The 27,403-nt window shown below is 40.6% G+C and overlaps 1 protein-coding gene across 5 annotated transcripts in view; it reads left to right on the top strand.

The window, feature by feature from the left end:
• ARID1B (AT-rich interaction domain 1B) overlaps positions 1-27,403 on the top strand; it is a 525,082-nt gene that overhangs the window by 437,909 nt on the left and 59,770 nt on the right. For all 5 annotated transcript variants that reach the window (XM_042445231.1, XM_042445228.1, XM_042445230.1 and 2 more), the window contains one exon: positions 10,693-10,838. In XM_042445231.1, coding sequence (XP_042301165.1) covers positions 10,693-10,838 — 146 coding nt within the window. The remainder of the gene's footprint in view (positions 1-10,692; positions 10,839-27,403) is intronic.

The following is a 27,403-nucleotide window of genomic DNA, read 5'->3' as shown; positions in this document are numbered from 1 at the left end:
TTCAAAGAACAGTTGCCTGATCTGAAGTGCCCCATGCTTTGACATTTCTGTTCTTGAAGAGGCCTTAAATATTTAAGAGCAGTTAATAAAACATTGGCCCGATACAGACAGGCAAAATGGGGTGTGGTGGTGGCGATAATAGAGTTAGGCAGCCTGCACCATCCGCACGCTCCCTAACCCTAGTGCATGGCGGCGGCAGCAGCATCATGACAGCCTCCTGTCCACACAGGGGCCGCCATAACGCCGGTGCTGAGCACCCAAACGTGGTGCACAGGAAGTGGCATCATGATGGTGCCATTTCCTGGTTGAAGTGCCGCAAGCTTCATTCCCATGTGGCAACCAGAACCAGATAGCCGCAGGAGTGAAGCCATGGGAGAAAGGGGGCAGGTGACCCCTTTCTCCCATGGCTGTGCCTGTCGGGGTGTCCTGGGGCATGAAGCCCCAAGGACACACCTTTTCGGGACCATGGAGAAGCGACAAAATGGTCCATGGTCCCGAAAAGCACCAGATTGGGGCCTCTGGGCTGCCGGTGAGGCTACCCTGCCCCCAACCCAGCGAGAAAAGGGGCAGTGTGTACCATGCCATTGAAATGGGTCTATTTCATACCTTCCCTAGTATGAAACCTATTGAGATCCTAGTCACTTCCTTCCATCATTGGACTTTGGTATCCAACTGGCCATCCACATATTTGGCATTTTGGTTGAATCTTGTTAGACTCTCAATTTTATGTGATCAAATCGATACCAATGACTCATATCTCAACAGCACTGAAATTCATTGCATTCAATGCAATGGGATCTCAATACACCTTTTGTCATAGCAATATCAGGGTTTGTATTACTCCTATACCTCTGTATGACAAAAAGTAAAGCAGTTGTGCTGTCCCTCTTCAAAGTGGTCCCCTGAATAGCAGCTAGAGAAAAGACTGGCTTTGTTCTACATTTTTAGAAACCTCCTATACCCACAAATGGAACATAGCTGGGTAGTAGGCCCTTGTAAAATATCAATATTCTCTAATGCTGGGTTAGACAAAAGCCAGGCATCTGGGAAAAAGAATAGACCACCATGGGTTCTTGGAACCCCCCCCCCCAGAGAGCCCCCCCCCCCCCAATCATTTTTCCAATTGGAATGGAAAATCTCATAATGCCCCTCACACCCTCTAGAAGGTGTGGAGACAATTTTGTCATGTCCCTCAAGGTATTTTAGAACCTGAAGAGGTCTTTTAAAACTAGGAATTTGCAATTTTTAAAAGCCATCACCTGAGTCAACAACATCCTGGCAGTGCAAAAATGTGACAAAATGGCATTTTTAGTTAATAAATAAATAAATAAATAAATAAATAAATTTCAAAAACCCAGGGAGGGCTTAGGCGCCTCAAAAACTACCTTTGGGAACTCCATGCATTGACACATTATACCTCATCTGTCACAGCATTGGACCTTATCACACTATCAAAATCCTGAAGAGAAGCGGGATTTAAACAAGAATTACAATTTTTAAAAACCCGCAAACATAGGAAATTTATCACATGACTTCCAAAGTGAAATAACGTGAAGTTAAAGCGAAGGTAATGGAGGAAAATGGCAGCTTTTTACTTTCAGGAAGTTCCAAAAGTAAAAAGCTGCTGTTTTTCTCCATTTTACCTTTGCTTTAACTTCACGTTATTTCACATTGACAGTAGTGTTGGGTGATAAACTTCCTGCATTTGTGGGTTTTTTCTAATTTAAATCTCATTTAAATCCCATTCCTCTTCAGGATTTCCCTAGGGTGATAAGGTTCATTGTCTATACCAGGGGTTCGCTAGGAAATTAATCCATCATTATTTTACTGATGCAAAATAAATCTGTGTCCCTTCCAAGTATGCTTTCATCATGATTTTCTAAGTTAAAAATATCAAAATACAATCAGCCACATTATTCATTCATTCATTCATATATTTATTTACATCCTGGCCTCTTGCTCTGGGACACAAGGAAGCTTACAAATGTTAGAAAATATATAGCCAAAAGTATAATCATAATCTTCGAAGAAACAACATCAGTCAAGAGATAAAACAGAGTAGATGAGATGATTTTAAGATCCCTGAGGTATTTTAAAAACTTGAAAGAATAAAAAGATGTTTCCTGGCTCTTAGGAAATAGCAGTGTTCCCAGTAAATACAACCAAGAAAGGGCATACCAGACACAGAGAGACCATCTTTCAAATTGTGGCCACAAGCAGAGCAGGAACAGAATCTCTTCTCTCAAAGTGCAGACAGGACAGAAAAGAAGAGAACGTTCTTTCAGGGATTTCAGTACAAAACCATTCACAGTTTTGCAAGTTGATACTAGTAGTTTTGGTCTTCAAAACGAAGAGACAGGCAATGGAGATATTTTAAGATTGGCAATATTAGAAAAAAATAAGTTATACCCAATTTCTGTGTTCTTTACCATTTAACTGAACTGTCTGTATCATTTGTATTCTTTAGCCCTTTTTGTTTATTTATTTTCTATTTTTAAAAGTTAGTTGTACTCCACCTTTCTGCCAACAAATGACACTCAAGAATGGCTCATAGTGTTCAAAATGAAATGAAATCAAAGTATAATCAATAGATGGCAAACCTATCAGGAGAAAGAAAATAATACTCATCCAGTCAAAGCCTGTCTTAAGCTCTGTCTGCACAGGCCAAATAAAATGGCACCCATCCTCTCGGAAGGGAGTCCAGATAACAGACAGTCCGGATGGCATTTGGCCCATTCAGTGCCAACCCCAAGGTGTAGCCTTCCTAAAATGGATCTTCAGAGAAGATCCAAAGACCATTCTGACACCAGTCAGCTTTGTAAAATGTGTCCTGCTGGGCTACCTGGCACAGCCACTACTGCTCATTCTGAGGTCAGAATAAGGCACCCAGACATGTGCTTGATGCTGGGCACCATGTTCTGACCTCAGCTCAGCCAACTGCAGCGGTGGGCAACACCTGGACACACATGCAAATAACCACAGAGGATCAGAATGAAGGGAGAAGATTGGGGCACCTCTCTGTTGCTCTACCACTGGCCGGCAAATAACTTTTCATTCAGACAGGGTTTTGAAATCTAAGCTGGACTGTTGTGAAGGTGGTTTCTGCATGGGCTGCTCCCAGAATATCCTGGCCCATGCAGACATCACCTTCACAACAGTCCAGCTTAGGCCCGGTACAGACCCCCGATTTGCGGTGACCTGGGGCCAATTCTAGGGTTCTGGAGCGTGCAGCGTCTGCATGCTCCGAAACCCTAGAATGTATAGACGGCGCCATTTTTACACAGTGCCATCCATACGAGGCCCACATGCATTACACAAGTGTGGCACCGTGTCCACACCTCTGGGTGCCATGCTTGCATTGTGGATGCATCACAGTGTGCCAATGGTGCACTGATGACGGTGTCCCCATATGCCAAGAAGAACATGTTTTTTCCTGGTTCTTTTTGGTCCGGAGGGACGCCGCATGGTTTGAGTGCTGCAGGGTCCCTCCGGAACAAAACTGGGTGCCTCCAGCCTGCCCCTTTGAGGCGGTCTGGAGAGCCTCTTAGATTTCAGAACCCTGTCTGAATGAAGAGTTATTTGCCAGTGGTAGAGCAAAAGAGAGGGAACCAGCCTTGCCCTCCCTTGACAGCAGGCATGTGGACCAAATTTTGTATAAAACCAGCATATATTGTTGTTTTTTTAAAAAAAGGTTTTTATGACCCTCAGTTTTACAGGCCTGTGTTATTGTTTGTTTCACTTTCTATTGTTCTATTCTAGGGTAGGCAACTATGGCCCTCTGGTTGTGTTGGGCTGCTAACTCTCAGCAGCTCTAGATAATATTGTCTGGACAAGGGTCTATGGGAGCTAGAGTTGACCAACATTTGAAGGGCCACAATTACTACTACATAACCCCCCAAATTATCTTAGTAAGTCTTACTAATTGATTTAAGTACTCTCACAATTTCAACTGTATATAGAACTGAAATTGTAAAGATAATTTCCAGGCACCTTTATTATTGATGTCATTAGTGTCTGTTGTTTTTTGCTTATAGGATCTTATAATTCGGTTTCTAGATTGGTAACTATGCTTAGTCTATTGCAGAAGAAACAAAGGAGACTGAAAAATGTATTTATTGGTTATAATCCCAATGGAACATGTCAAACATAACACTGAATCTTTGATTGTCATATTATTTTGTCACCAAGAAGAACTCTATAGATTGACTCTTTGTATCATACAGGCAAAAGGGTCTTATTTCAATACAGTATTACTGTACAGCTACTAGCAATAATTTGATGTTTCTTGTCCCTGCCCTGAAAACCTCCATGAAGATCCAGAAGTTTTTCAACTGGTGGTCTTATTTGTTATATTAACTAAGAGGATCGAACTACAGTACTTGTCATAAGTACTTGTTTATACATACAAAAGGATTAGTAATTTATAGATACACAGATGTATGAAAGAAGGAATTTAAAAACTAAAATATTATTCAGTATTTAATAAAACTATGATAATAATCCTTTTGTCCTGCTTCCTGTGCCAGATTTGAAGGATCTGATAGTTCAAATAATATCTAGATAGATTTTTTTAAAAATATATTTGTAAAACATAATCTAAACTGCAGAGAAATAATCTGGCACCTTGCAGTTATCAAATTTGTTATGGCACAAACTACACAAATGTTATTACCTACTGAAACATGGTGGTGTCATAAGTCAACAGGTAACTTGAAGGCGCGCAAACACACACACACACACAAAATGGTGCCAATCTATATTCTCTTTAGAATATATTTTTGTTATATTAAGACTTGTTATAGACTTGTTATATTGTGTTTTGTTATATTTAAGATGAAATACATCTTAGCCCCCACAAACCACTCTATAGTCAGAAAAAATACTTACAAATATGCTGTCTTGTTGTTGGGTGCCTCCAAGTCATTTTTGACTTATGGCGCCCCTAAGGTTTAGATGCAATATGAAACTCATTCATTGTCATTAATAATTTCTGATCCTGGTTTTCAGCAAACAGTTATTTACTATTTTAATCTCAGTAGTTAAACCATGCTGCTACTATTGCTGAGAAGTTATTATGGCAAACCAAGATTTGATACTCTGTCTGAATAATACCAGTATCCAAATTGGGCTATCTTGTCATGGATTTAGATGAGGAAAATAGTGAAAATAGAAAACTACACTATTTCTAATGTGTGACGATAAGGCATTTGCTAATTCAGAACAAGTACATTGTTACAGGGAGGAGACAGGTTATTCTACTTAACCTTTTGCAACGTAACTGTTTTGACCATGTTTTTAGAACATTTTTAAAGGTACAGTATTTACATAAGAAAAGGATGATATCATTAAAAGCTTCCAAAGTTGTTGCCAAACAGACATACTGGGTTTTTCCCCCCATTGTCATTTTCCTTTGGAGAATTATATGGCCATGCATTTAAATATTTTTCTCCCATTTATCACAAGCTTTGTCAAAGAAATGACATTCTGTGTCTGTTGTCTCCTTCATATCAAAGGAAGTCCTTTGCCTCTTTAATAGAAACGAAGAAAAGTTTGCCATCCACAAAGTTAAGGACAAAACTGACTTTGAACAAATGTTCTTTATCTATACCAGATGTTATTTTCTTTGAAGAAATTTCATTTATTAAAGGGGGGGGGAGGAATAAACCTAGAGTTGGCTGTCCCCTTTTTCCTGTTTAAACAAACAAACAAAAAAAAACCCCAATGCAAATATAATAATAAAAAAGATCTTCCTGTGTAATTTTGAACATTCAGTTGCGAAAAAACCCCTATATATTACCGTCTCATCTATATGTCAAGAAATTTGTGCTCAAAAATTGATCCCACTTATATATGGGTCAATATGGTAATGTCGATGGTAGCTCATTCAGTAACAAACACACACACCTTCCTCCCCGTTTTCCCTAGTCTAGCATGCATGCACACACACACACATGCTTTCTCTCCCTCCTGCCATAGCTTCTTTGCCATCGCTTCTCTCCCCCCAACTGACTCTTCACCCCTGCCTCCTCCTCACCCTATGTGAGAAGACAAGTTGGCCACTGCAGATAACTGGACAGGCCAGCAATAAAGACATTCTGTTCCGGGCAGAATCAACTGTAGAAGTAGGTTCTTAATGGGATTGAAGGGGCACAGGGTGCCTGTGACTGTTTAACCCCATTCCAAGGAAAAAAATGACTGCAACCGGGCTCTTTGGTGCTTTCTCACTGCGGCAGAGAAAAAACCTCGGCCCACTGCTGGGGAAATGCTGAAGAGCCACCATGGGCTTGAGGAGCCTCAAAGTTTAACCCTCAATTTATCCACAGGTCATACCAAAATCCCATTACTTTGGCCTCAGAACTTGTCCTCGACTTATACGTGAGATGGATGTATAGTTGAGTATGTACGGTAAATGTTTCACAGTACAGTCCTAAGCATAACTGCTTAAAAATAAGGTTCATTGAATTCAGTGGAACTTAACTCATGCGTATATGTAGGACTGCACCTGAATTCATAAAAGCTTTTTTAAATGCTTATGTGGTTTAGGGGCAGGGGAAACAATTATACCTGTTGTACAAAATATAGTGTGGAAAGGAAGGACAGGAGATCCTCCCCCCCACACCCAGCACCACCATTCTACTTACTGGGGATTACCTATATTTTCATATCATCTTTAGCCCTACACAAACTTTTCTATACCCCAGTGTGTAGATCCTGTGGTGTGGAAAGTGACAAATGTCATTTCCTCCTAAGACCAGCTGGTATGGAGATGGGTATAGCACACTTCAGTAATGTACAATTATCAGCTGAAGCAAGGATTTGCTTTGCTATTAGAACACCAACACAGCAGATTAACTATAGCAAATTGTGACTTATTTTTATTTTGGGTGTAACCACCTTTACTGCCATGGTTCTATCCTACAGAACCCTGGCATTTGTAGTTTGGTGAGCTCTCTGATAGACTAGGTTGAATACTTCACCAAACTACAAATCCCAGGATGCTGCAGGATATGTCATAGCAGTTAAAGTGGCGTCAGACCGCTTTAATTCTACAGTGTGGCTACATCTCTAGTTGCAACTAGGGTTGCCATAAGTGAGGACCTCGAAACCGGGACAAATGTAGGACAAATGCAGGACAACATTTTCAAATGTAGGACACATTTTATAAAAATGGAGGACACGCAAAAAATTGAGGCTTTTTTAAGAAATGTTAATATAAATGCATGTTTCTTAGGCATGATCAAAATGGAGGACATTTTGACATTATTCGTAGACAGATCACGGATATGTACTTCCCTTTCTGGCCACCCCCCTCTCCCCATTCCAAACAGCACATTTGAGCATTGAACATGGCTTTATTTTAACATTGCCTCTTGCCTATTTCAGAGGCTTATTCCACAAACAAACCCTTTGGTTTTTCTTCATTTTGACTTGTTTTGTCTGTATTCCTCCCCACTAAATAAAGGAGACATGAAATGGAGTTAATGGGTACAAGTTGTTAAACAAAAATTCTTGTGAGACTCTGTAGGCAAGAGGTGCACCATCTTAAGAACTGCCTTAAGCACACTTAGGCTGCTGCCACACTGCTTTCACTCTCATCACTCCATCCTATGGAATCCTGGGATTTGTAGTTTGTTGTGGTGCCAAGGCTGGGCTTTGAAATCTCAGGCATAAGAGAGGCAAAAGGCTTGGGCTGCATCTACACTGGAGAAATCATCTGGTTTGAGACCACTTTAACTGTCTTGGCTGAATGCTATGGAATTCTGGGAATGGTGGTTTGTTCCAGCACCACAGCAGAATGGCAGTTAACCCCTGGAAAGCTCTCTGACCAAGGTGACCAATGCCCTCACCCCAAAATGTAGGGCACCCAAGCAAAAATATTTAGGACATGGCCAAAAATAAAAGCTAAAAACACCCATGTAATTATAAATCCATGCTTCTTAGCCATGATCCAAATGGAGGACATTTTGAAATTTGACAGAAGAGGCATATCCTGGAAAAGGAGGAGGATGCCTGGTCACCTTGTCTCTGGTCCAAAATGCACTGCAGAAATAAAACAATGCTGGACTGAAATGCCCAGAGTTCCTCACCAAAGCTGCATCCACACTGAGGAAATAATCCAGTTTGAGAGTGACATAACTGTCCTGGGTTAGTGCTGGGGAATGCTGGGAATTGTAGTACATTGTGGCCCCAGAGCTATCTCTGACAGGGAGTCCCATAACCCTCCAAACGTAGTTGAACTGCAGTGCCCAGAATTCCTCCCCAGGTGCATCCACACTGAGGAAATGGTCCAGTTTGAGACTGCTCAGTGCTGGGGAATCCTGGGAATTGTAGTCTATTGTGGCCTCAGAGCTGACAGAGAAGTCCCAATGTCTCCCAAACACTAGCATTCCCAGGATTCCCTAGCACTGAGTTAAAGCAGTCTCAAAGTGGGTTATTATTCCTGCAGTGTGGGTGAGAGATATAAAAGCTAGGGACTGAATTCATTTGGAGGATCTCTGTGTCCAAAACACACTGCTTGGACTGCCAGGGCTCAGTGCTATGGAATCCTGGGAATTGTAGTTTATTGTGGCATTGAGCTTTGGCAGTTAAAGGGGTCTCAAAGTGCAGAGGGGGGGGGAGAGAAAAGCCAGGGAGTGTGAATGAGCTCTGAGAGGAGGAGGAGGAGGGAGGGAGGGAGCCAAGGGAGGTGGCCAGGACCATCAGCCTCCTCTCTTCCACCGAAGACTGCTCGCAAGAGGCTCTGCACCCACCTCCTCTGTGGACCATTCAGCTTCCTTTTGTCAAAGGAGCTCTGGTGCCACAAGAAACTACAATTCCCAGAATCCCATAGCACTGAGCCATGGATGTTTAAGGGGGAGGTCAAACTATTTCTGCAGCCTTTGCTACCCCAAAGCCTTCTATTATTTACCAGCAACTTGCAAGGCAAAATCTCTTCCTTCACCAAGCCATTGAAAACCAACCCAAGTGGAGGGGGGCTGATTGCTTCTTTCTCATTGGTCAGCTTCCGGAGAAATTTACATATTACAAGGAAAGGTGTTTAGGGCCTCAAAAACGACCCTGTGATAAAGAATTACGACAATACTGACCTGGTAGACATTGAAAAGAGGAGGCATTTAGGCTCCCAGTGAAACAGGAACTATTGATGGCCTTTTTTTTTTTTCTTTGCTCACTGTAACCTGGAAGGTCAGGCCTTTTGCAAGACATATATACCAAGTGGGCTGGCAATAGCTCTGAGTGGCTGAATGTCTTGAAGCCCTGCTCTCTAGGCTAAGCCAGGCAGGGAGGCGGGGAGGGTGGCACACAGCCATGGGGAGGGCTGGAGCTGCCTCCAGGGCCTTGCTGGGGGAGGGAGGTCCCGGGGAGGGGCTAAACTGGGGCGGGACCGTGTGGGAAAGTCCCGCCCCCCAGGCGGGATATGGCAAGCCTAGTTGCAACTGTATTTTTGCACTCAAGCATGGGGAGAAGCTTTTGTGGAATTTCCTACCCCATGGTCCAACATAACTTCACTGGCTTTGGTTTACTAGTCACTTTCAGTGAGGAGAAATACCATTTGCTGTTCTGCTACAGATAGTAAAACATCTGAGGCCAGCTCAGACTGAGGTGCTAGTCAAATTTGATTATTTTGGATAATACTGGACCTGCCTCCTTGATTTAAGAGACAAATAGTGACAGAGTGGCATCCCATCATAAGTGTAAACTTACTTAAAAGCCGATTAGATGCGCAGCTAACACCATTTGATAATGGCTGGAAATTCCTGTAGTCAGGATAAATATATGTTTAGAGACACATTTGTGACTGATATTGCATCCTGCAGTCGTTTCCATCCAGGGACTGGATATTCTACTATAGTTTCTTTGGTGCCAGAGGCTATTTCCATTAACACAACCACAACATACATAACACACAATACATGCACATACACATTAGACCTATTATGAGGTACCACATAAGCTTTGGGGGCAAGGACAAAGGCAAAGAGCAGTATCTACTTGATTCCACTCAAAAACTCCATTAAAGCTACTTCAGTCTAACCTATTATTGAGCCATCAAGAGTCTATATGGTATAGCTATGTCTAGTGCTTATAGTATTCAGTTACCCAGAGTGCTTTAAAGCAAACTTGATAAGCATACATTTTTAATTGCTTAGCTAAAGTAGTATACGTACACTCCATTAGTGTATCTGTAGCTTTCTTTTCAGTTCTCTGGGGGTGTTTTGATTTGATTTGATTTGTTTTGTCGTCATTGCTTGGTTTTTTTAGTATGGAAGACAAAGTAGAATCAAAAGAACTTACAGGTTACTCAGGCTTCTCCTGCTACACCAATTGCAAGCACTCCTTTCTCTCTTCAGTGCTTCCATCACTCTGTATATGCTGGCCATTCAGCAACTTCAACTGCTTTACATAATGTTAGGTTGTGTCCATTTTAAATTAATGTGTGCTCCATTTAAAGAAATGCATGATCCTTGATTGCAGTAATGACCCTATTGAGTGAATTAAACAACTAATACAATAATAATTAATAAGCTCCCAACAAATAACTCCCCTCTCCATGCAGGCAAAGACTAACTGACTGATTCTTTCTTAGGCTTTTGTGATTGCCAAATTATGAATTCTGTTACTAACTAAACTGTCCTGTGCAGTAAGAAACATAATAAGAGCTTGTGCACGTGTGTGTGCTTTCTCTTCACTTAGGCAAGGCAGTTTTCCTGTCATCAATCAGAGCGGCATTATGGGAACCAGCTCTCCCTACACCCAGCCAATGAACAACAACTCAAGCCTGATGAACCCTCAAGCTTCACCTTACAGCATGGCACCTAACATGGTGAACAGTTCCACAGGTAATCGTTGGTAACTTTTCGGGAGCAGCTGCTTTGGAAAGGTAGAAGTCCTTAAATGGTGCAGAGGTTTCCTCCTCAGAAGCTATGCACAGGTTCTGCATGCCTTATAGTAGTGCTGGAAGAATTCAGTTTCCAGATGTTGTGTCCAGTCCTTGGATGTATTTCTGTAGTATCTTTAGATACTCTTTTTTTCATTTCGTGAAAATGGTACATTTGAAGACTGGTTGATTTGATTGCTATCTTTTAAAGCTATCTTTTGCTAAAAATGTAGCAAGGGTTTTGAGGCTGCTGTGCCTGCAGTTCAAGAATATTTTTAGAGATCAAAATAATTGATAGTGTCTCAGATTGGAAATCTAGACAAAAAGTTACTAAAAACACTCACTGAATTTGGAAATTCAGAATGAAGTATAACTTTCTGGAATCCCAATTTGCTCATACACACACACACACACAAAAATTGGTTGTCAAAAATATCTAAACACTTTTTTGCACTTATTTTTTCACACAGAAGTACAAGGACAGTTCACTGTGGGATTGTTTAAATGCTCGTTTTCATCTGATGCAAATACTCAAGTTCCATAGCAACAGATTTCTTTTCATGCACACCCTCATCAATGTTCATTCATTAATATGTCATAATGTACAGTTGCATAGTAACTAGATTTACTTGAGTTATGTTGGAGAAAGACTATCCAGGCATGTCTTTTCTGAAAGGGAGAGCAGCAGCCATTAAATCTTACCAAGAGGCTATAGGAAGAGAGTTCTTATGGTACATCACTCTGGGGTCCAGGGAGCCAAGGAAGAGGCCATTAGTTTCTGATGGCCCTCTCCCCATTAGCTCCTACTAAAAAACCCCTTCCATTGCATTATTTTACAGTGTAGCTCTTCAGGTATTTTCTTACCAGGGTGTATTTTTTCCTATAAAATGAACGGATCATTTCAACCTGTGAAATGGTGTGTATTCACTTAAACCTGAATTCTGAATGTTGATTATAGCTCGCATTGACATTGTAACAAGGAAGGCCACCATTTCATTATATAACATATTATTATAACTACATTTTTCTACAAAGAAGGAAAATCTGCAGATTTAAAAATTTCATGTTATACCATTACCTTTATTGAAAAGACCTAGGCTACAGACAGGCATTTTGCAGCATCCTCCCAGCGAACTAAGGCTAGATGAGGCTGGGCATTTATATGCCCAGCAGCCCTCATTCGCAAGGACGCCACCATCATGGCTCGCCACTGTCCACACGGGTGGCGCCATGGTGGTGCAAGCGTCATTCAGTGCCCAAACAGCACTGACCGGAAGTTATACGATTGTGGTGCGCCAATTAAGCCCCTTCCAGGAAGCTGCTTTTGGCATTTTTACCACGCTGCAGCAACAATGCGGGGCAAAGAGGAGTGGCACGGAGCCACCCATCTGTCGAGCCCCTTAATTAAAGATTTAGAATCCATTTGGACCTTAAATCCTAAATTTTGAGAGCCACCTCCCACTTGTACCCAATCACAGTCTTGTTCAACCTTGCAAAATTTCTCTTGGAAGCCATGATCTTACTCAAAGGCCATTGGTTTTGGAGTTCCTGGTAACAAATTCAGGATATTTTTCATATCGTAAAATTGAACGCAAAGAGAATAACTGTATGAGATATTAAATCTTTTGTAAATGGCAAGTCTGCCTGTAATAGTAGAAAAGCAGGGGAGAAAAACATGTTTCAAGGGCATACTAGAATGCAATGCAAACCACAAAGGCATCTCATTTGTTCTTTTTACTTTTGCTAATAAAAAATACCAAACTATAGAATAATATGGTGGGCAGGATTTGGGCCCTAATAGTCCAGAGAAACTTTACTTCAGAATACTTTAAAGAGAAGAGTGGCAAGGAGTCAGTTCATACATCATGGTTTTAGTGTAGAAAATGTACACATTCAGCCTCCCTACCCATTCTCATTTTGCCTGTTTTAGAACGTAGAAGAGAACACCCTGTTAGACAGACTTGTAGGAATCTCTTATCCCTTGCCTTGCCTCTCTGATGCAACTGTTGTCGACAGACACTGACCTCTTATCTGGAGTGTTTGGGGGGTGATTCTTTAAAGGCAATACTCTAGCGCTTCTCCTCCCTTAGAAAGCAAAGTCCACTGCCAAGATAAACAAAGTCCTGTTACCTCTAAAGATCAGGTTGTTATTGCTCTTTCTAACAGTGACAGGTCTGTTCGTGGTAACCATTTTGACCCCTTTCTCCTTATCAGGAGAAGCAAAGTTAGGAGAGAAGGTATTCCTCCCAGCTGCTGCAACTTCATCTCCTCCTTGGCTGCTGGAAGAAGAGATTATGTTGTCCTCTCCTATGTACTAACACAGGCAGAGACTCCCTTGAACACAACCATTCCTTCTTTGAAAGGATGGTGTGGAAACCAGCTGGTTCTGGCTTTGCTGTTTATAATGAATCTTCTGAATATTGGATTTCATGAGTGTGTTATAGCTTGCTGGATAGTCTCATTATAATTTACATGATTTAGCTGTTTCTTAAGCAATGTGTGTGTGTGTGTGCGCGCGCGCATGCACGCGCACACGCACACATGTGTAGACTAAAATGAACTGAATCATACAAAATTCTAAACCAATTAGGGTGAGGGAAATGTTGATCCTGCAGATGTTGTTGGCCTGCAGCAGATACTACCTTTCACTGTTGGCCATGCGGGCTGTGGTTGATGGAAGGTTCACTTCAGCAACATCTGGAAGGCCACATGTGTGTCAGCTCTCAACCCCAGGGAATTTTTCTCTGCACTTACCTGCATTCACACTGAAACTCCTGCAGCCTCTATGGCTCCCTTACACATGTTCTCTTGAAGACTCTTGTGCTTACCTAACCTTGGTCCTGTGTAGTTCTTTTCCTGAAAAATGGAATTGTTGTCTTAAAACTTCATTATGGCTGGCGGGGGGGGGGGGCAGTTTACACTCCAGGAAACAATTTCACAGAGGTATTCCTGCTTGTCTAATTTATCATGGTTTTATATTGTGTTTTCAGCAAGTATAAGGGAAAGGGGGGGCTGTTAATCAGAGATATTTTTTACCATAAAAAAAAAATGCTTCCCTTAGTGTTCAGCAGGAGGCTATTTGTTTGCCCTTGCAGTACACTTTTCCTCCAGTTGAAAAGGAAAATCTGTTGGACAGGCCATTAGGTAATAGCTTGCTCCCCACTCTTCCTGTTGTCCCAGGTAATACTGTGTTTGGGTTATGTAGTTATGTGTTTTGTCTGCCTGGGTGAAATAAAATTACTTTTGAGCATTGAAACTGCACTATAAATTCTGACTTGCTGTTTAGCAGCAGTAATTTTTTGCCCCTTTCCCTCTGGCCCCCAGAGCTGCAAAAATAACCAACAACAAACAGATGGCAGAGTGCCCTGAGTAAGAAGATTTATGTATTGCAAAGGAATAACCAGTTTAAAGGAAGATTCACAGAAGGATTTTTTGTTCAGATAATTCAGCCATTCATTATTTCATACAGTGGAAATCTGTTCAGAGGAAAGCCATTTATCCTAGCAGTCTTTTGTATGGGGTAGTCATAGTATTTTTTTATTGTGTTATACATTCCAAAATATTGGATTTTAAAAATAATTTAACCATGTACCAGAGCTTTTATTTTTCTTGCTTCCATGTTTGCTTGCTTGGTTTTTGTGCAATTGTGAGGTTTTTGCCTACATATTTGTTTATTCTGAATTATCCATGTGAATTCCTAATATGATGTACACTAGGAGTAACACTTCTTGTCATTTATTAAGCCATTGGCCCTAACAAGAACTGCTAAATTAAAACAATGGCTTTAAAAATAAAAACATAATCAAAATAAAAACAGGGAAACAATTTCCCAAAATGCTGTACACCATAATAAACTCATATTTTACATGAAATTCAGCAGCCAATATCCATACTACAATACCTGAAAATGAAAGAAACCTTAGTGTTTTCAGGTTCTGAACAACATTTGCCACAGTTGTAGTAATCTTCTTTCCCCCTACCCTATTTACTTGGAGGGATTCTGGTTTTCCACCATGTAGGTTTGGCTACTATTCATGAACTTTCAGTATTTATTAAAGTAATCTGGATCTGGTCCACACACAACTAAATAATGGTTTATCACTACTGCATAAGCTAAAATGTCCCCATAATACCTCAAAGACAAATTCTGGTCAGGTTTCAAGCAGGCCAACTTCACTGACTTATAACGAAAAGTGAAACAGTCAGAATTCCAATTTTGTGGGAAGGAAGAAGTAACATGAAAACCTGATGCTTCACTCAGCTCATTCAAGTTCATCCACATAGTACTAAAACATGGGTTAGTAATACCTGTGAAGCAGATTCATATCATCAGGTAACATCCACACAAAGTCAGTGGTGTAAGCAAAATGTGCATTGTGATAGTTTCCCCAGAATTAAGTAGGGCATTTGTTGGACATTCAATAGGTTCAAGGCTCTCAACCAAACAAGTGGAACAATCCTACTGAAATGCTGAACTGAACTTAATTCAGAACAAAGATGTTCCTGAGGTGTTGCTTAAATTCTGTTGTGTATAGATATAACAACTTTCAGATCAAATAATTAAAGAAGTTATGTACCTTTTAGCTGTTATCATTGCATTTCTAAGGAGACGATATAAACATACAGTCAGTTACCTAAAGTTGTTTCTGAATTATGGTGACCCTAAGGTGAACCTTAGCGGGATGCAATGGCTTAGTAGTTAAGATGCCAGTTCTGATGATCGGAAGGCTGGCAGTTCGAGGCCTGAGTGCTGCATGATGAGGTGAGCTCCTCTCACTAGTCCTAGCTTCTGCCAGCATAGCAGTTCAAAGGCATGCAAATGCAGGTAGATAAATAGGTACCGCTTCAGCGGGAAGGTAACAGCATTCGGTGCAGTCATGCTGTCCACATGACCAACAGAGCAGTCCTTGGACAACACTGGCTCTTCGGCTTAGTAACAGAGATGACCACTGCCCTCTCTAGTCGATTGCAACTAGACATTCATGTCAAGGGGCTACTTTTACCTTTTAAGGTGAACGTATCACAGGAGTCTCTTGGCAAGATTTGTTCTGAGATTTTCCTTTGCCTTCATCTGAGGCTAAGAGAGTGTGACTTCCCTAAGGTCAACCAGTGGATTTCCTTGGCCAAGCAAGGATTTGAACCCTGGTCTCCAAAGCAATAGTCCAGTGTTCAAACCAGTACACCACTCTGGTTCTCACTTGAGTGATACATGAGTTTAATTTTTTGTATATTACACATAGCAGCAAGCATGAACACAGATACCTGCACATCACATCAAGGGACTGTGAATAGATTAAATGGTATTTGGTAACCAGTCAGCTCTTTAAAATTACAGTGTCCCTGCAATTATTTGTAGGTGAATTCACATTACATCCAACCCATCCAACAGCTGCAAGATACTAGCATCCCTCATAGTAGAGGTTGTCTGGCATTTTCACAAAATTTGTGAAAAACCCAGGATATTTTGGTTAGCCATCTAAGGACTTTGTGTGAATTTTCTGTTCAAAGAGTCTCCTCATCATGGGCTCCACCAGGAAAAAAAAGCAGCAGAGTACATGACAACCACCGTCACATTTTTAGTTTCATTATCAACCGGGGGCAAAAATTAATTGTCCTCCATCTAAAGGTTGCAACGCCTGGATTGGTTATCAAAGAGAGGAGGCTGTTCCTATTCTCAGAATGCACAAACAAGCTTCTTGAGAGTTGCTGGCTGATCACATTCGACAAGTAAGCATTTCCAGTATTCTTGGTTCATGTCCATGGAACTGCAGCCATGGAAATCAACTCAGTTTTTTGGTCTGGCTTCTCATTTAGCCTTCTCTAATGGCTCATTCTTACCTACTGTGTGACAGTCACCCAGAAACCTTCCCTGTCCCCCCTCCTGCCACACAGTTCCTCAGGATCCTTCCAGTGAGGAAGAGCTATAAACCCTCTGTCCAAAGTTGTTCTTCTAAAGAAGACTAATTGGATCCATTTCACAAGACAAGCACATTGTCAGAGCATTGTCATAGAAGACTAGACAATGATGGAGAACTTTCACCCAGTCAGTTGGATAGAGCTCACAGTACAAATATTTTTGTCTGCCATTACAGGGAAGAATGTTCTGGTCATGACTGACAATGTGGCAGCAGAAGCTTGCATCAATGGACAGGGAGAAATGCATACACCAGGACTGCAAAGGGTTGCCACTTGCCTACAAACCTGGGTGGAAACTCACTTGACAGCCATCTCAGCAGAATACATAGGGGCAACTTGAACATACAAGTGAATTGGCTGAGCAGAATCCAGCAAATATCAAGTGACATGAGATGCCAGTCATCAGCTCACTCCTGCAGATGGCAGCCTTTACATGTGGATGTAGTGTATCTTGATTTCAGTAAGGCCTTTGACAGGGTTCCTCATGACAATCTTGCAAACAAGCTAGTGAAATGTGGGCTTGACAAAGTAACTGTTACATGGATTTGTAATTGGTTGATTGGCTGAACCCAAAGGGTGCTCAACAATGGCTCCTTTTCATCCTGGAGAGAAGTGACCAGTGGGGTCCCACAGGGCCCTGTCCTGCGTCCAGTGCTATTCAACATCTTTATCAATGACTTGGATGACAGAATTGGAGGCATACTTATCAAATTTGCAGATGACATGAAATTAGGAGGAGTAGCTAATACCCCTGAGGATAGAATCAAAATTCAAAATGACCTTAATAGATTAGAAAGCTGGGCCAAAGCTAACAAAATGAATTTCAACACGGAAAAATGTAAGGTACTGCATTTAGGGCGGAAAAATAAAATGCATAGATATAGAATGAGTGACACCTTGCTGAACAAGACTACATGTGAAAGGGATCTGGGAGTCCAAGTAGACCACAAGTTGAACATGAGTCAACAGTGTGATGCGGCAGCTAACAAGGTCAATGCGATTTTAGGCTGCATCAATAAAAGTATAGTGTCTAGATCAAGGGAAGTAATAGTGCCACTTTATTCTGCTCTGTTAAGGCCTCACCTGGAATATTGTGTCCAGTTCCGGGCACCACAATTTAAAAAGGATGTTGAGAAACTGGAGCGTGTCCAAAGGAGGGCGACTAAAATGGTGAAGGGTCTGGAAACCATGCCCTATGAGGAACGACTTAGGGAGCTGGGGATGTTTAGCCTGAAGAAGAGAAGGTTAAGAGGTGATATGATAGCTCTGTTTAAATATTTGAGGAGGGAGCAAGGTTGTTTTCTGCTGCTCCAGAGACCCGGAACAATGGATGCAAGCTCCAGGAAAGAGATTCCACCTCAACATTAGGAGGAACTTCCTGACAGTAAGGGCTGTTTGACAGTGGAACACACTCCCTTAGAGTGTAGTGGATTCTCCTTCCTTGGAGGCCTTTAAACAGAGGCTGGATGGCCATCTGTCAGGGATGCTTTGATTGAGATTTTCTGCATGGCAGGGGGTTGGACTGGATGGCCCTTGTGGTCTCAACCAACTCTATTATTCTATGATTCTAGCAATACATAGGTTTCCATCTACTTCAGCGTTGTGCTTCAAGTAGCAAAGTGTCATTCAAAACCATCAAGTCCATCTTTGTGGAAGAGGTAACTGGGTAACCAACCTTACTCGTGGTGATCTCTCTCGCTTAATAGTAAAAGGAGTAACATTGCCTGGAAGGAAATGTTCATCGTTTACCTGATAGAATGATCCTCAGGACTGACTGATTCTTCCTCAGCAAGGTCAACTCAGAATTTTACTGCTGTCAGGACATAATACAGCCAAACCTTTGCCGTAACCCTTTCCATGCCAGAGAAAAGCCTTGGCCCAAGACAGATGTTTATACGTACATCATTTAAGGTTTAGGTTGGACACATACAAGGCATTAAACACTTGAGGAATCTGCTTCTGTTCTATAAGCCAAAGATGCACTATTAACCTCTGAGTGCTGGATAATGTTTTTTCTTGGAACAAGTCTCAGGCATTATTGTCCTATGTCTCTTCTCCCATTTCTTCCCAAAATTTTAAAGAGAGCTGCCATTTCCCAATTGATGACTTAGTTGACTATACATGATCTTCTTGTTGCATTTCAGTCACGGTTTCATATAGTTCACTCCACTGAAACAGCCTTGCCTCTTGTAGTAAATTATATTCTCATGACTAAGATTCAGTATCAAACATTTGTGTTGATCCTGTTTGATCTTTCTGCACTTTGGATCATCAAATCTTGCTATTGACATCATTGGGAATAACAGGGAACACTTTGTCATGGTGTGTGTGTGTGTGTGTGTGTATTGTTTGATCATTTCTCCTCTGATTCATTCCAGGAATCTCTGTCAAAAGCTTTTCCTTTAACTGCAGGGGTACCACACAGATCAGTTTGGGGTCCTTTTCTTTTTTCATTATATACCCATCCTCTTGGATTTTTTTTTATTATTATTATTTCAGGTTTCAATTTTCAGTATCACATTTGTGCAGATGACTCACAGATTTTCCAGGCTTCAAATCAATTGATCTGTCTGTATGCAAGTCTATGATGGGCTGCTTGTTGAGCATTTCTTTCTGGATGACCACCTTAAGCTGAATGTGGAAAAAATGAGATCTCAGTGTTGCAGCTTGACCATCCAGTAGCCTGTCTTTCATGTCCTCCACTGTGTGTACAGTGTTGCACAGTGGTTCCTGTTTTGATGAACGTCAGAAGAACCTCTCTGAGTCAGCCAAGAACTTCACAGTTCTGCTGGGTAATCATTTGTCTCTGCATCCCCGGGCAACAGCAAAGGAATGTAATTTCCATCTCTTGAACATCTATATGATCTGTAGGTTTGTCCAAGCATTGGTTGTGTCACACCTGGAGTATTATAATAGCCTACGGGTGGATTTGCCTTCTTGGTTTCCTTTTCCTTTGGCTTTAATTTAGAACAGTGCCATCTGGGTTTTAAATCTCCTTAAATATTTATAAGTGTCTTCCTCTTGTAGAGTCCTTCACTGGCTACCAGTTCAGGCCAGGACCTGTTTCAGAATGTTGGTTCATATACCTAGGGCTCTGTATTTAAATCTCCCCCAGTACTTGGCTAACATGGTATGAACCATCTAGCAATTTAATATCGACATGCAAAAGAGTACTGTCTGTTCCTCTGTCAAAGCTTCAATTCTTTCATGATCTGGCTCTGCATTTGTGTAACAGTCTTCTTTTGAACCTCCAGCTGGAGGAGTAACTCACCCATTTTCATAAGGAACTGAAGACCTTCCTGTCTGATTCATCGGATTAAGCTGCTTAGTTGTGCCAGAGGTTGCTCAGATGGGTAATGGCTGGTGGGATTTTGGGGATTTTAAGTATATTTATAGTGTTGTGTATTTTTTGTCTTTGTCTTTGGCTGTATATGTTTGATGTTCTGCTCTTTTAGTAAACAGGGTGTTATAAATCAGCAGCAGCAGCAGCTGCATATAAGGGGATTCAGCAGCATCTAAAGCTTTGATCAGCATCTATCTAGAGCCCATTTGCAGGGCAGCCACAAGGGCTACCCCCTCTGTGTTTATCCATCACTACAGAATCAAAATGTATGCATTAGGCAATGCAACTTTCAGCATTCAGATGTTTCAGCAAGTCACAAGCCCCTCTTTTCACCCATTGAAGAACACTGATAATGGGCATTACTTTCCTGTGGGCTCCTTCCCTCTACTGACTGAAAGGGGGAAATTGGACCTTTCGTAGAGTTTCCTTCCTGAAGCCAGCAAAGACAATAGTCCTGCCCTCACTGTGACTTTTACTCCATTAAGGCTTTCCTTGGGGTTGGAAGTCATATCCACACAGAACGTTCAGACTGAAAGGGCTTCTTCTGATTCTCCATCATCCCACTGCACCTCCTCCAGCTGATCACGTCTCAAAGACTGACATTTATTTCATAGATTAAAGTGTTTATTTTTTAGAGAATTATTTTTTGAGTTAGCTTTTAGCATTACTTCTGATGTACTAACTGAAAAGGCTTCCTCCTCTCAGGCAGATGTAGAAGTCTGCCTCTTGACCTTGCCTTCTTGAACAAGAGGAGTTTACTATCTTGATTGATATCACAAGTCTAGAGTAATTAATGACACATTGCCTTGTCAGTATTTATCCTGAGTTGGCAGCACATGATATGAAAATACCAGGCAGCCATTATTAGATCACTACTATCTATTCATGGGGGGGGGGGACGTAGGTGGGCTCAGACAAACAGGAACTCCATGATAATAGTTCAAAAATTTCACCTAGCTCTTGTAGCTACACAGAATGGCAATTATCTGACCACTTGATTAAGGCCAACATTACCAAGCTTCCACTTTTTATTTGTTGAAGCAGTTGCACAAGGGATGGATGGTGATACTGGCTACAGTCACATGGCTGGAAGCAGTTGCTTTACCACGGAATATAGGCAATTATGTGGTCATCTTTCACATAAGTGAATTTTGGGGGAAGGGTCGAAGGATCCGATGCAAAGCTTAAGCTTAGATGGGTGTGAGGATATCATGTAAGGAGCTGCATTCACCACCCGCAAATCTTGAGTGAATTGCCCGTGTGTTTATTCACTGAAGAAAGGTCATTCTCCCTAGCTATTGCATTCTTTATTATTATATATGTACTGTACTAGGATCAGATTTTGGCATTGGAAGCATGTGCCATGGTTCATATCTGGAAAGGCTGTCTCTGCTATGAAGCAGCTAGTCCATAGTTTTTTTTAGTCTGATTCTTACAAGTTGCCTTTCAGGATAAGAGTTGTTATCCCAAGAAGAGCATATTTAACATCAGTAAACATAATCAAGATGGCAGCACTGCTTTACATCATGAACTGAACTGGGGGGGGGGGGGAAATAGTACTACTTACTTTTCATTCATTCTGTTTACTACATCCCATTTCCCTCTTAAGGAGCTCAAGATCATCCAACCTTTTTGCCCTCACAGCAAACCTATGATGTGAGTTAGGCTGAGAGATGGTGAATGGCCCAGGAAAATACAACAGTAACAGGAAAGGTTCCTTAGGCTATAGGGGGCCAGAATAAAATCTCTTGTGTAGAGATAGAGGCTTAAATCTAGTTGCTAGAATAGACCCATTGAATTAATGGGATTTACAGTTAAAGTCGTTTACCATTCAGCATTTAATTCCACGGGCCTACTCTAGTTGAAACTTTTAATTGGATTTAGGCCAAATTGTTAATCTTCAGTGAGCGAACAATTATTTAAATAGTGTCACTATTGATATAGCTATTAAATAACATTGAATATTAAACAGTACAGATCTTTAATATAGTAAATAATTATGTAAATAGCCAGTGTGAATATGAATGTGGCCACTCTGTTCTTCAGTTATAGTGCCAAAGGAAAACAAATAAGGGAAATTTCTCTAAAGAGAGAAAGCACATATTAAAATTTTACTTCGTGAACAGAATGGGTTGTTTTTTTTTACTGCTCGCATTACTTACCATTAATTGTCCTTTTTCATGTTGATGAGACATAAAATCATTGTTTATACATGATGGTGATGATACATAAAATTATTGTTACATTTACACAAAGAGCCAATATGGTAGAGTGTTTTTAGTGTTGGGCTCAAAATTAGGGTTCGAATCCATGTTTGGCCACGGAAACTCTCTGGCTATGATTGGACTAGTTACACTTTATCAGACTTAGGGCAAAGCAATAGCAAACCTCTTTGGAATAAATAATAATAATAATAATAATAATAATAATTTATATCCCGCCTCTTCCGATTGAGGATCGCAGCAGGTAACAACAAAGAAAATACAATATACAACAATAAAAACAACAAGCCCCACAAAACCCCAACCCAACCCTCCCTCCCAACTATAAAATTAAACAGTAAAAAAAAATGTTTAAAAAGTACATAACAATACATCAAAGTTAAAAACAAATCACAAATAAGAAAAATAATAATCATGCCAAGTAGACCTTATGATAGAGGGGTGAAGAAGACTGGTGACTTGGAAAGCTCTCTGGCTGCTCCAGCCTCGGTTGGCTGGGGATTGTGGCGACTGGACAACCCACTCTGAAAGCAGACCACCTCTGTGATCCCAAATGAGCCACTGACAAGGGGCAGTTTTTTACCACTTCTTTTCCTGGTGGCAGCCTCGGAGCAGCTTCCAAATGATCTAAGGGTGTGCGTCATCTGTACACTCCCAAAGTGGCTAGAAGCTGCAACCTTTGGCCATGTGTTTTGGGCCAGAGCTGCCTTAAGTCAGAGGTGCCTCAAGGGCTGCATTCATACTAAAGAAATAATCCCATATAACACCACTTTAACTGCCATGGCATCATGCTATGGAATTCTGAGATGTGTAGTTTTGTGAGAAATTTAGCCTTCTTTGTCAGAGAGCCCTGGTGCCACACTGTAGTAAAAATGCAGGCAAAGACACTTAAAAATGATCCAATTCAACTTTTATAATCAATACTTGTGATTGCCTTAAAAAGTATCAAGGTGTTGTTGTTGTTGTTGTTGTTGTTGTTGTTTTTACTTTTGCTTTTAAAAATTTAAATGGGCACTGATATTAAATTTGGCTTAGCAGTTCTGATCTTGTTCATTTCAACTATCTCCCAAAGCTGTCTCCCAAAGAAAGAACAGCTGCACTGGTTTCAGCTAATTCGATCTTCAAGGTTCCCTGGAGAGCCAGTGCATCCCCTCCATTTCTTACAGTTGCCCACACTTGCTATTGAGTACTAACAGTAAAAGAAAACTGTTGTTAAAGTAGTACAGATCTGGATTGGTTGTATTAACGGTCTGATTTGGTATAAGGAAGTTTGTATGGATCAAAAGGAAGATATGTCTGGATATTCTTTTAAAGTTCCAAGTTAATTATGCCCTGAATATTTAAGACACAAGTCTGGCCTCTCCTCGAAGAATCCTTAATTCCATGTCATGTTTTTTCTGACCTGCATTTGTCAGTTATGGCTTTAGAAGATCATTGCCATTCCTAAAACAGACCAGTCCCTCATTCTATCTCAAGGAGGCTCGCTATAAAAGACCATAGTATTAAGAAAGCAGATCCCTCCCTGTAGGGAAATGTAATATGATACTTGTTAATAGTACAGGGAAAGGCAATGAATGAACTTTGCTACAGTATTTTACTATCTTCTGATACTTACAGCTAAGCCTTTAGCGAAAAAGGGGGAGGAAACACCACCACTATTTGACTGCAGTTTAACTCATATTGTATCTGCCTTTGAGTATGCTGAGTTTGGTGTGGTATAGTAATTTAGGACCTTGACCCATATTTTCTTTTTTAAAATTATTCTAACTCAACTTCTTATAATAAAGCCTGAGGCTAGTTCTTGGAACCTCTTCACTCTACATTGCAACAACTTTTCAGTCACCGATTTCACTGTTATCATGTGTTTTTATGTTTTACATCTTTCGTTCTGTACTTTGTGGGCAGGATCATTAGTGTCATTGTAGTTGCAGAAGGATGTGCACGTGTGTGCACCTTAATTTGCTGAAGTTGTGACAATGGTGTTCTTTCACCGTTTGAAAAGGGGTCAAAATATTGCCCTCGGTTTGTCATTGGACTAGAAAGCAAAGAGATGCTAGCTTCAAATCACTCAGGAGTATTCTTGTAAGAAAGACCTTACAAAGCAACATTTCAGCAAAGAACAGTGAAATACGTACAGATGTTATAAGAAATGATAGGAGTGCTTCAAGAAAGCTGGGCTTTCTTTTTAACCATTTAGAAACTACACTAGCACTTCCTTTTTAAGATGACACACTGGTCTTAATCCAGCTGTGGGCCACCAAATTGACGTATTCTGATATGGGAGGTGATATGTGTACAGAAGCACATCAGAATCTACACATGGAAGACTTCTTATACACAGTCTTACTGACTGAAGCAAATATTTTAAAAAATGGTATTTCAAAGGCATTGTACTATGCATAATTCTTTGGATCACAATTGATCATTCAGCTTTTTAATTGCAACTTTCCAGTCTCTCCCCCCCCCCCGTGTGTGTGTGTGTGTGTGTGTGTGTGTGTGTGTGTGTGTGTGAAATCTGTGAACAACCAGATAGGCTTCTGATTAATTTACAGATTGAGTCTTCCTCATCCGGAATTTGGAAATCTGAAATACTTTTTTTTTTTAACTAATGTTTTCTCATGGATGGCTGAGACAGTGACACTTTTGCTTTCTGATGGTTCAGTGTACACAAACTTTGTGTCATGTACAAAATTATTAAAAACACTGTATAAAATTACCTTCAGGCAATATATATAAGGTGTGTATGAAACACTAATGAATTTTATGTTTCGATTTGAGTTTTACCTTCAAGTTATCTCATTATGTGCGTATATGCATATACAGGTATTCCATAATATAAAAAAAAATCTAAAATCCAAAACACTTCTGGTCCAAAGCATTTCAGATAAGGGAGACTAATATGTACCACTAGTGCAAGTTTAATTAGGAAAGTTTGCCATGACCCCTTACAAAACTGCATCTAATGAACTTGCAAAGAGTTCAGATTGCCACCATTGTGTAGTTCAGGTAGGGATAATATGCCAGTAATTTAACCACAGATTACTCAGAATAGCTTCTTGGAGGATATCATGAGCTCTATCTTGTTTGATCTAAAGCTAGAATGCACAGGTTGAATCACTGCTTGATGGTAAGTCAGTACTTAATGTAAATATCTTTGATTAAATAGGCTTACTCTAGTCTAAAGTAGCAGTTGGACTGGAGTCCAGCAGAAAATATGGGGCACGTTTGGCCTTCCAGATATTGTGCATGACAACATCCACAATACCAAGTGGGAATCGTAGACCAACACCCAAAAGATCTGGACAGCCAACTATTCTTATGTCTCGTATGTCCATTCCTAAAAAATATTGGAATGTTTGGCTAATTCTAGCAGCATTTTTGTCCATTATCTAAGAAGAAACATCTTGTTCCCATTTTTAATATATTTAGACAGAAGCTATTTTCTGCATTTTGATCTCTTTTATGCCTTATTTGGATTGCAGCAACATAAAAATAACCTCTCGCAGTCCAGAGATGTGTATTGAGGGCATAGTTAACTGTAAAGTCATATGGCACATGGCTGGGCAGGTTTTTTGGCAGAACCATTCTCCCAACCTGCAGTAAAGTGATGTTAAGGATATTAGCAAATTAGCACCATGAAGCTTGCCAGCTTATTCGCCAGAGTCTTGCTTGCTGTCTCACTGCTTTAATTAAAACTAATTATTTTCTAAAACATAGTAATACATGAATATGTGCAATAATCATTTTGTAGTGGGCAATCTGTGAAGTGTTTTTAAAGCTCCCCCCTTCCCCTTTGGCTTGTACTCCCACATGTTGGCTGCTGAGTAGATTGCTACGTTACCATTTTGCAGAAGAGCATGCCAGTCCAGTAACAATCAGGCTGAAGTTTTATTATTCTCTAATATCCATCACATTTTGATCTCAATTATTAGTAAGCCTTTTCATTCTGTTTTTTAAAAACAAGTTTTGCATAGGTTTTTTGGGTGTTTTCAGGCTGTGTGGCCATGTTCTAGAAGAGTTTGTTTCTGACATTTCGCCAGCATCTGTGGCTGGCGTCTTCAGAGAAAGCTTTGCATAGTTACAAAAGTATATAAAGTATAAAAGATCTTTTAGTTAAAGTGTTAATATATTCAGTAACAAACACAGAACCCCCTTGCTCACATACTCTAGTCAAGTGTAGATTAATGTAGTCCTGTGTTGTTGTTGTTTTTGTTGGGTGGAGTCACAGAAGTGAAAATTTTAACTAATAATAATATTGAATGTTGGGCTTCTAAAAAGAATTAAGCAACAAGATGTAACCAACAAATTCAAAGTAGGCCACAATTAAGAACAAGGATTAATCTTATAATTTGTGTGCTTGCCTACTCATAAGGGAGTTCTATTGAGTTCAGTGGGCCTTACTCCCAAGTAATTTGATATAGGATTGCAGGTCTTGGCTGTAGTCCTAAACATGTTTAGTAAGGATTCCAATGCCATGTAACTGAGGAAGTTGTATCTGAGTTATCTACTGGCAAAGGCCCTCCAAAATGAATTAAATAATAACAGAGGTGGTGTGTCCATGAGAGGTGACATGATCAAGGAGAGACTTTCACACAACGGGGACAGAAAGGCAGTGTGTACAGAATCACATAAGAGAGGAAGAGATACGTGGCTATCACTGCAGGAACAAAGCTTACAGGCAGAGATATGACAGCTAACAAGGACCAAAGGATAGTATGAGACAGAGGAGTGGAGAACTTCAAATGTAATAGCTAATGTCCAGCTAGATACAGGAGAAGATATAGGAAGAGGCAGTAGAGAGATTTGAGGGGAGAGCTCCCATAGTCTACTAAATGGGAAATACTGATGGCTTGGGCATGGAGTTTATGACAGAAGTGAAAATGTATGATGAAAAATTTACAAGAGGGGTGTGTTTTGGCAGGGAAGAGCTGAAAAGAAGCTTGTCTGAGACAAATCTTAATATTCCATAGAGCCTGATGTAAAAATCAACATGAGCTTCCACCTTTTTGAGTAAGTGGACACAGTTCTGTATTGCAGAGAGAAAAG

The sequence above is a fragment of the Sceloporus undulatus genome, chromosome 1 (genome assembly GCF_019175285.1).
Source record: "Sceloporus undulatus isolate JIND9_A2432 ecotype Alabama chromosome 1, SceUnd_v1.1, whole genome shotgun sequence".
Lineage (NCBI taxonomy): Eukaryota > Metazoa > Chordata > Lepidosauria > Squamata > Phrynosomatidae > Sceloporus > Sceloporus undulatus.
The sequence above is the reverse complement of the archived record's forward strand: the minus strand, read 5'-3'. Positions and strand labels throughout refer to the sequence as shown.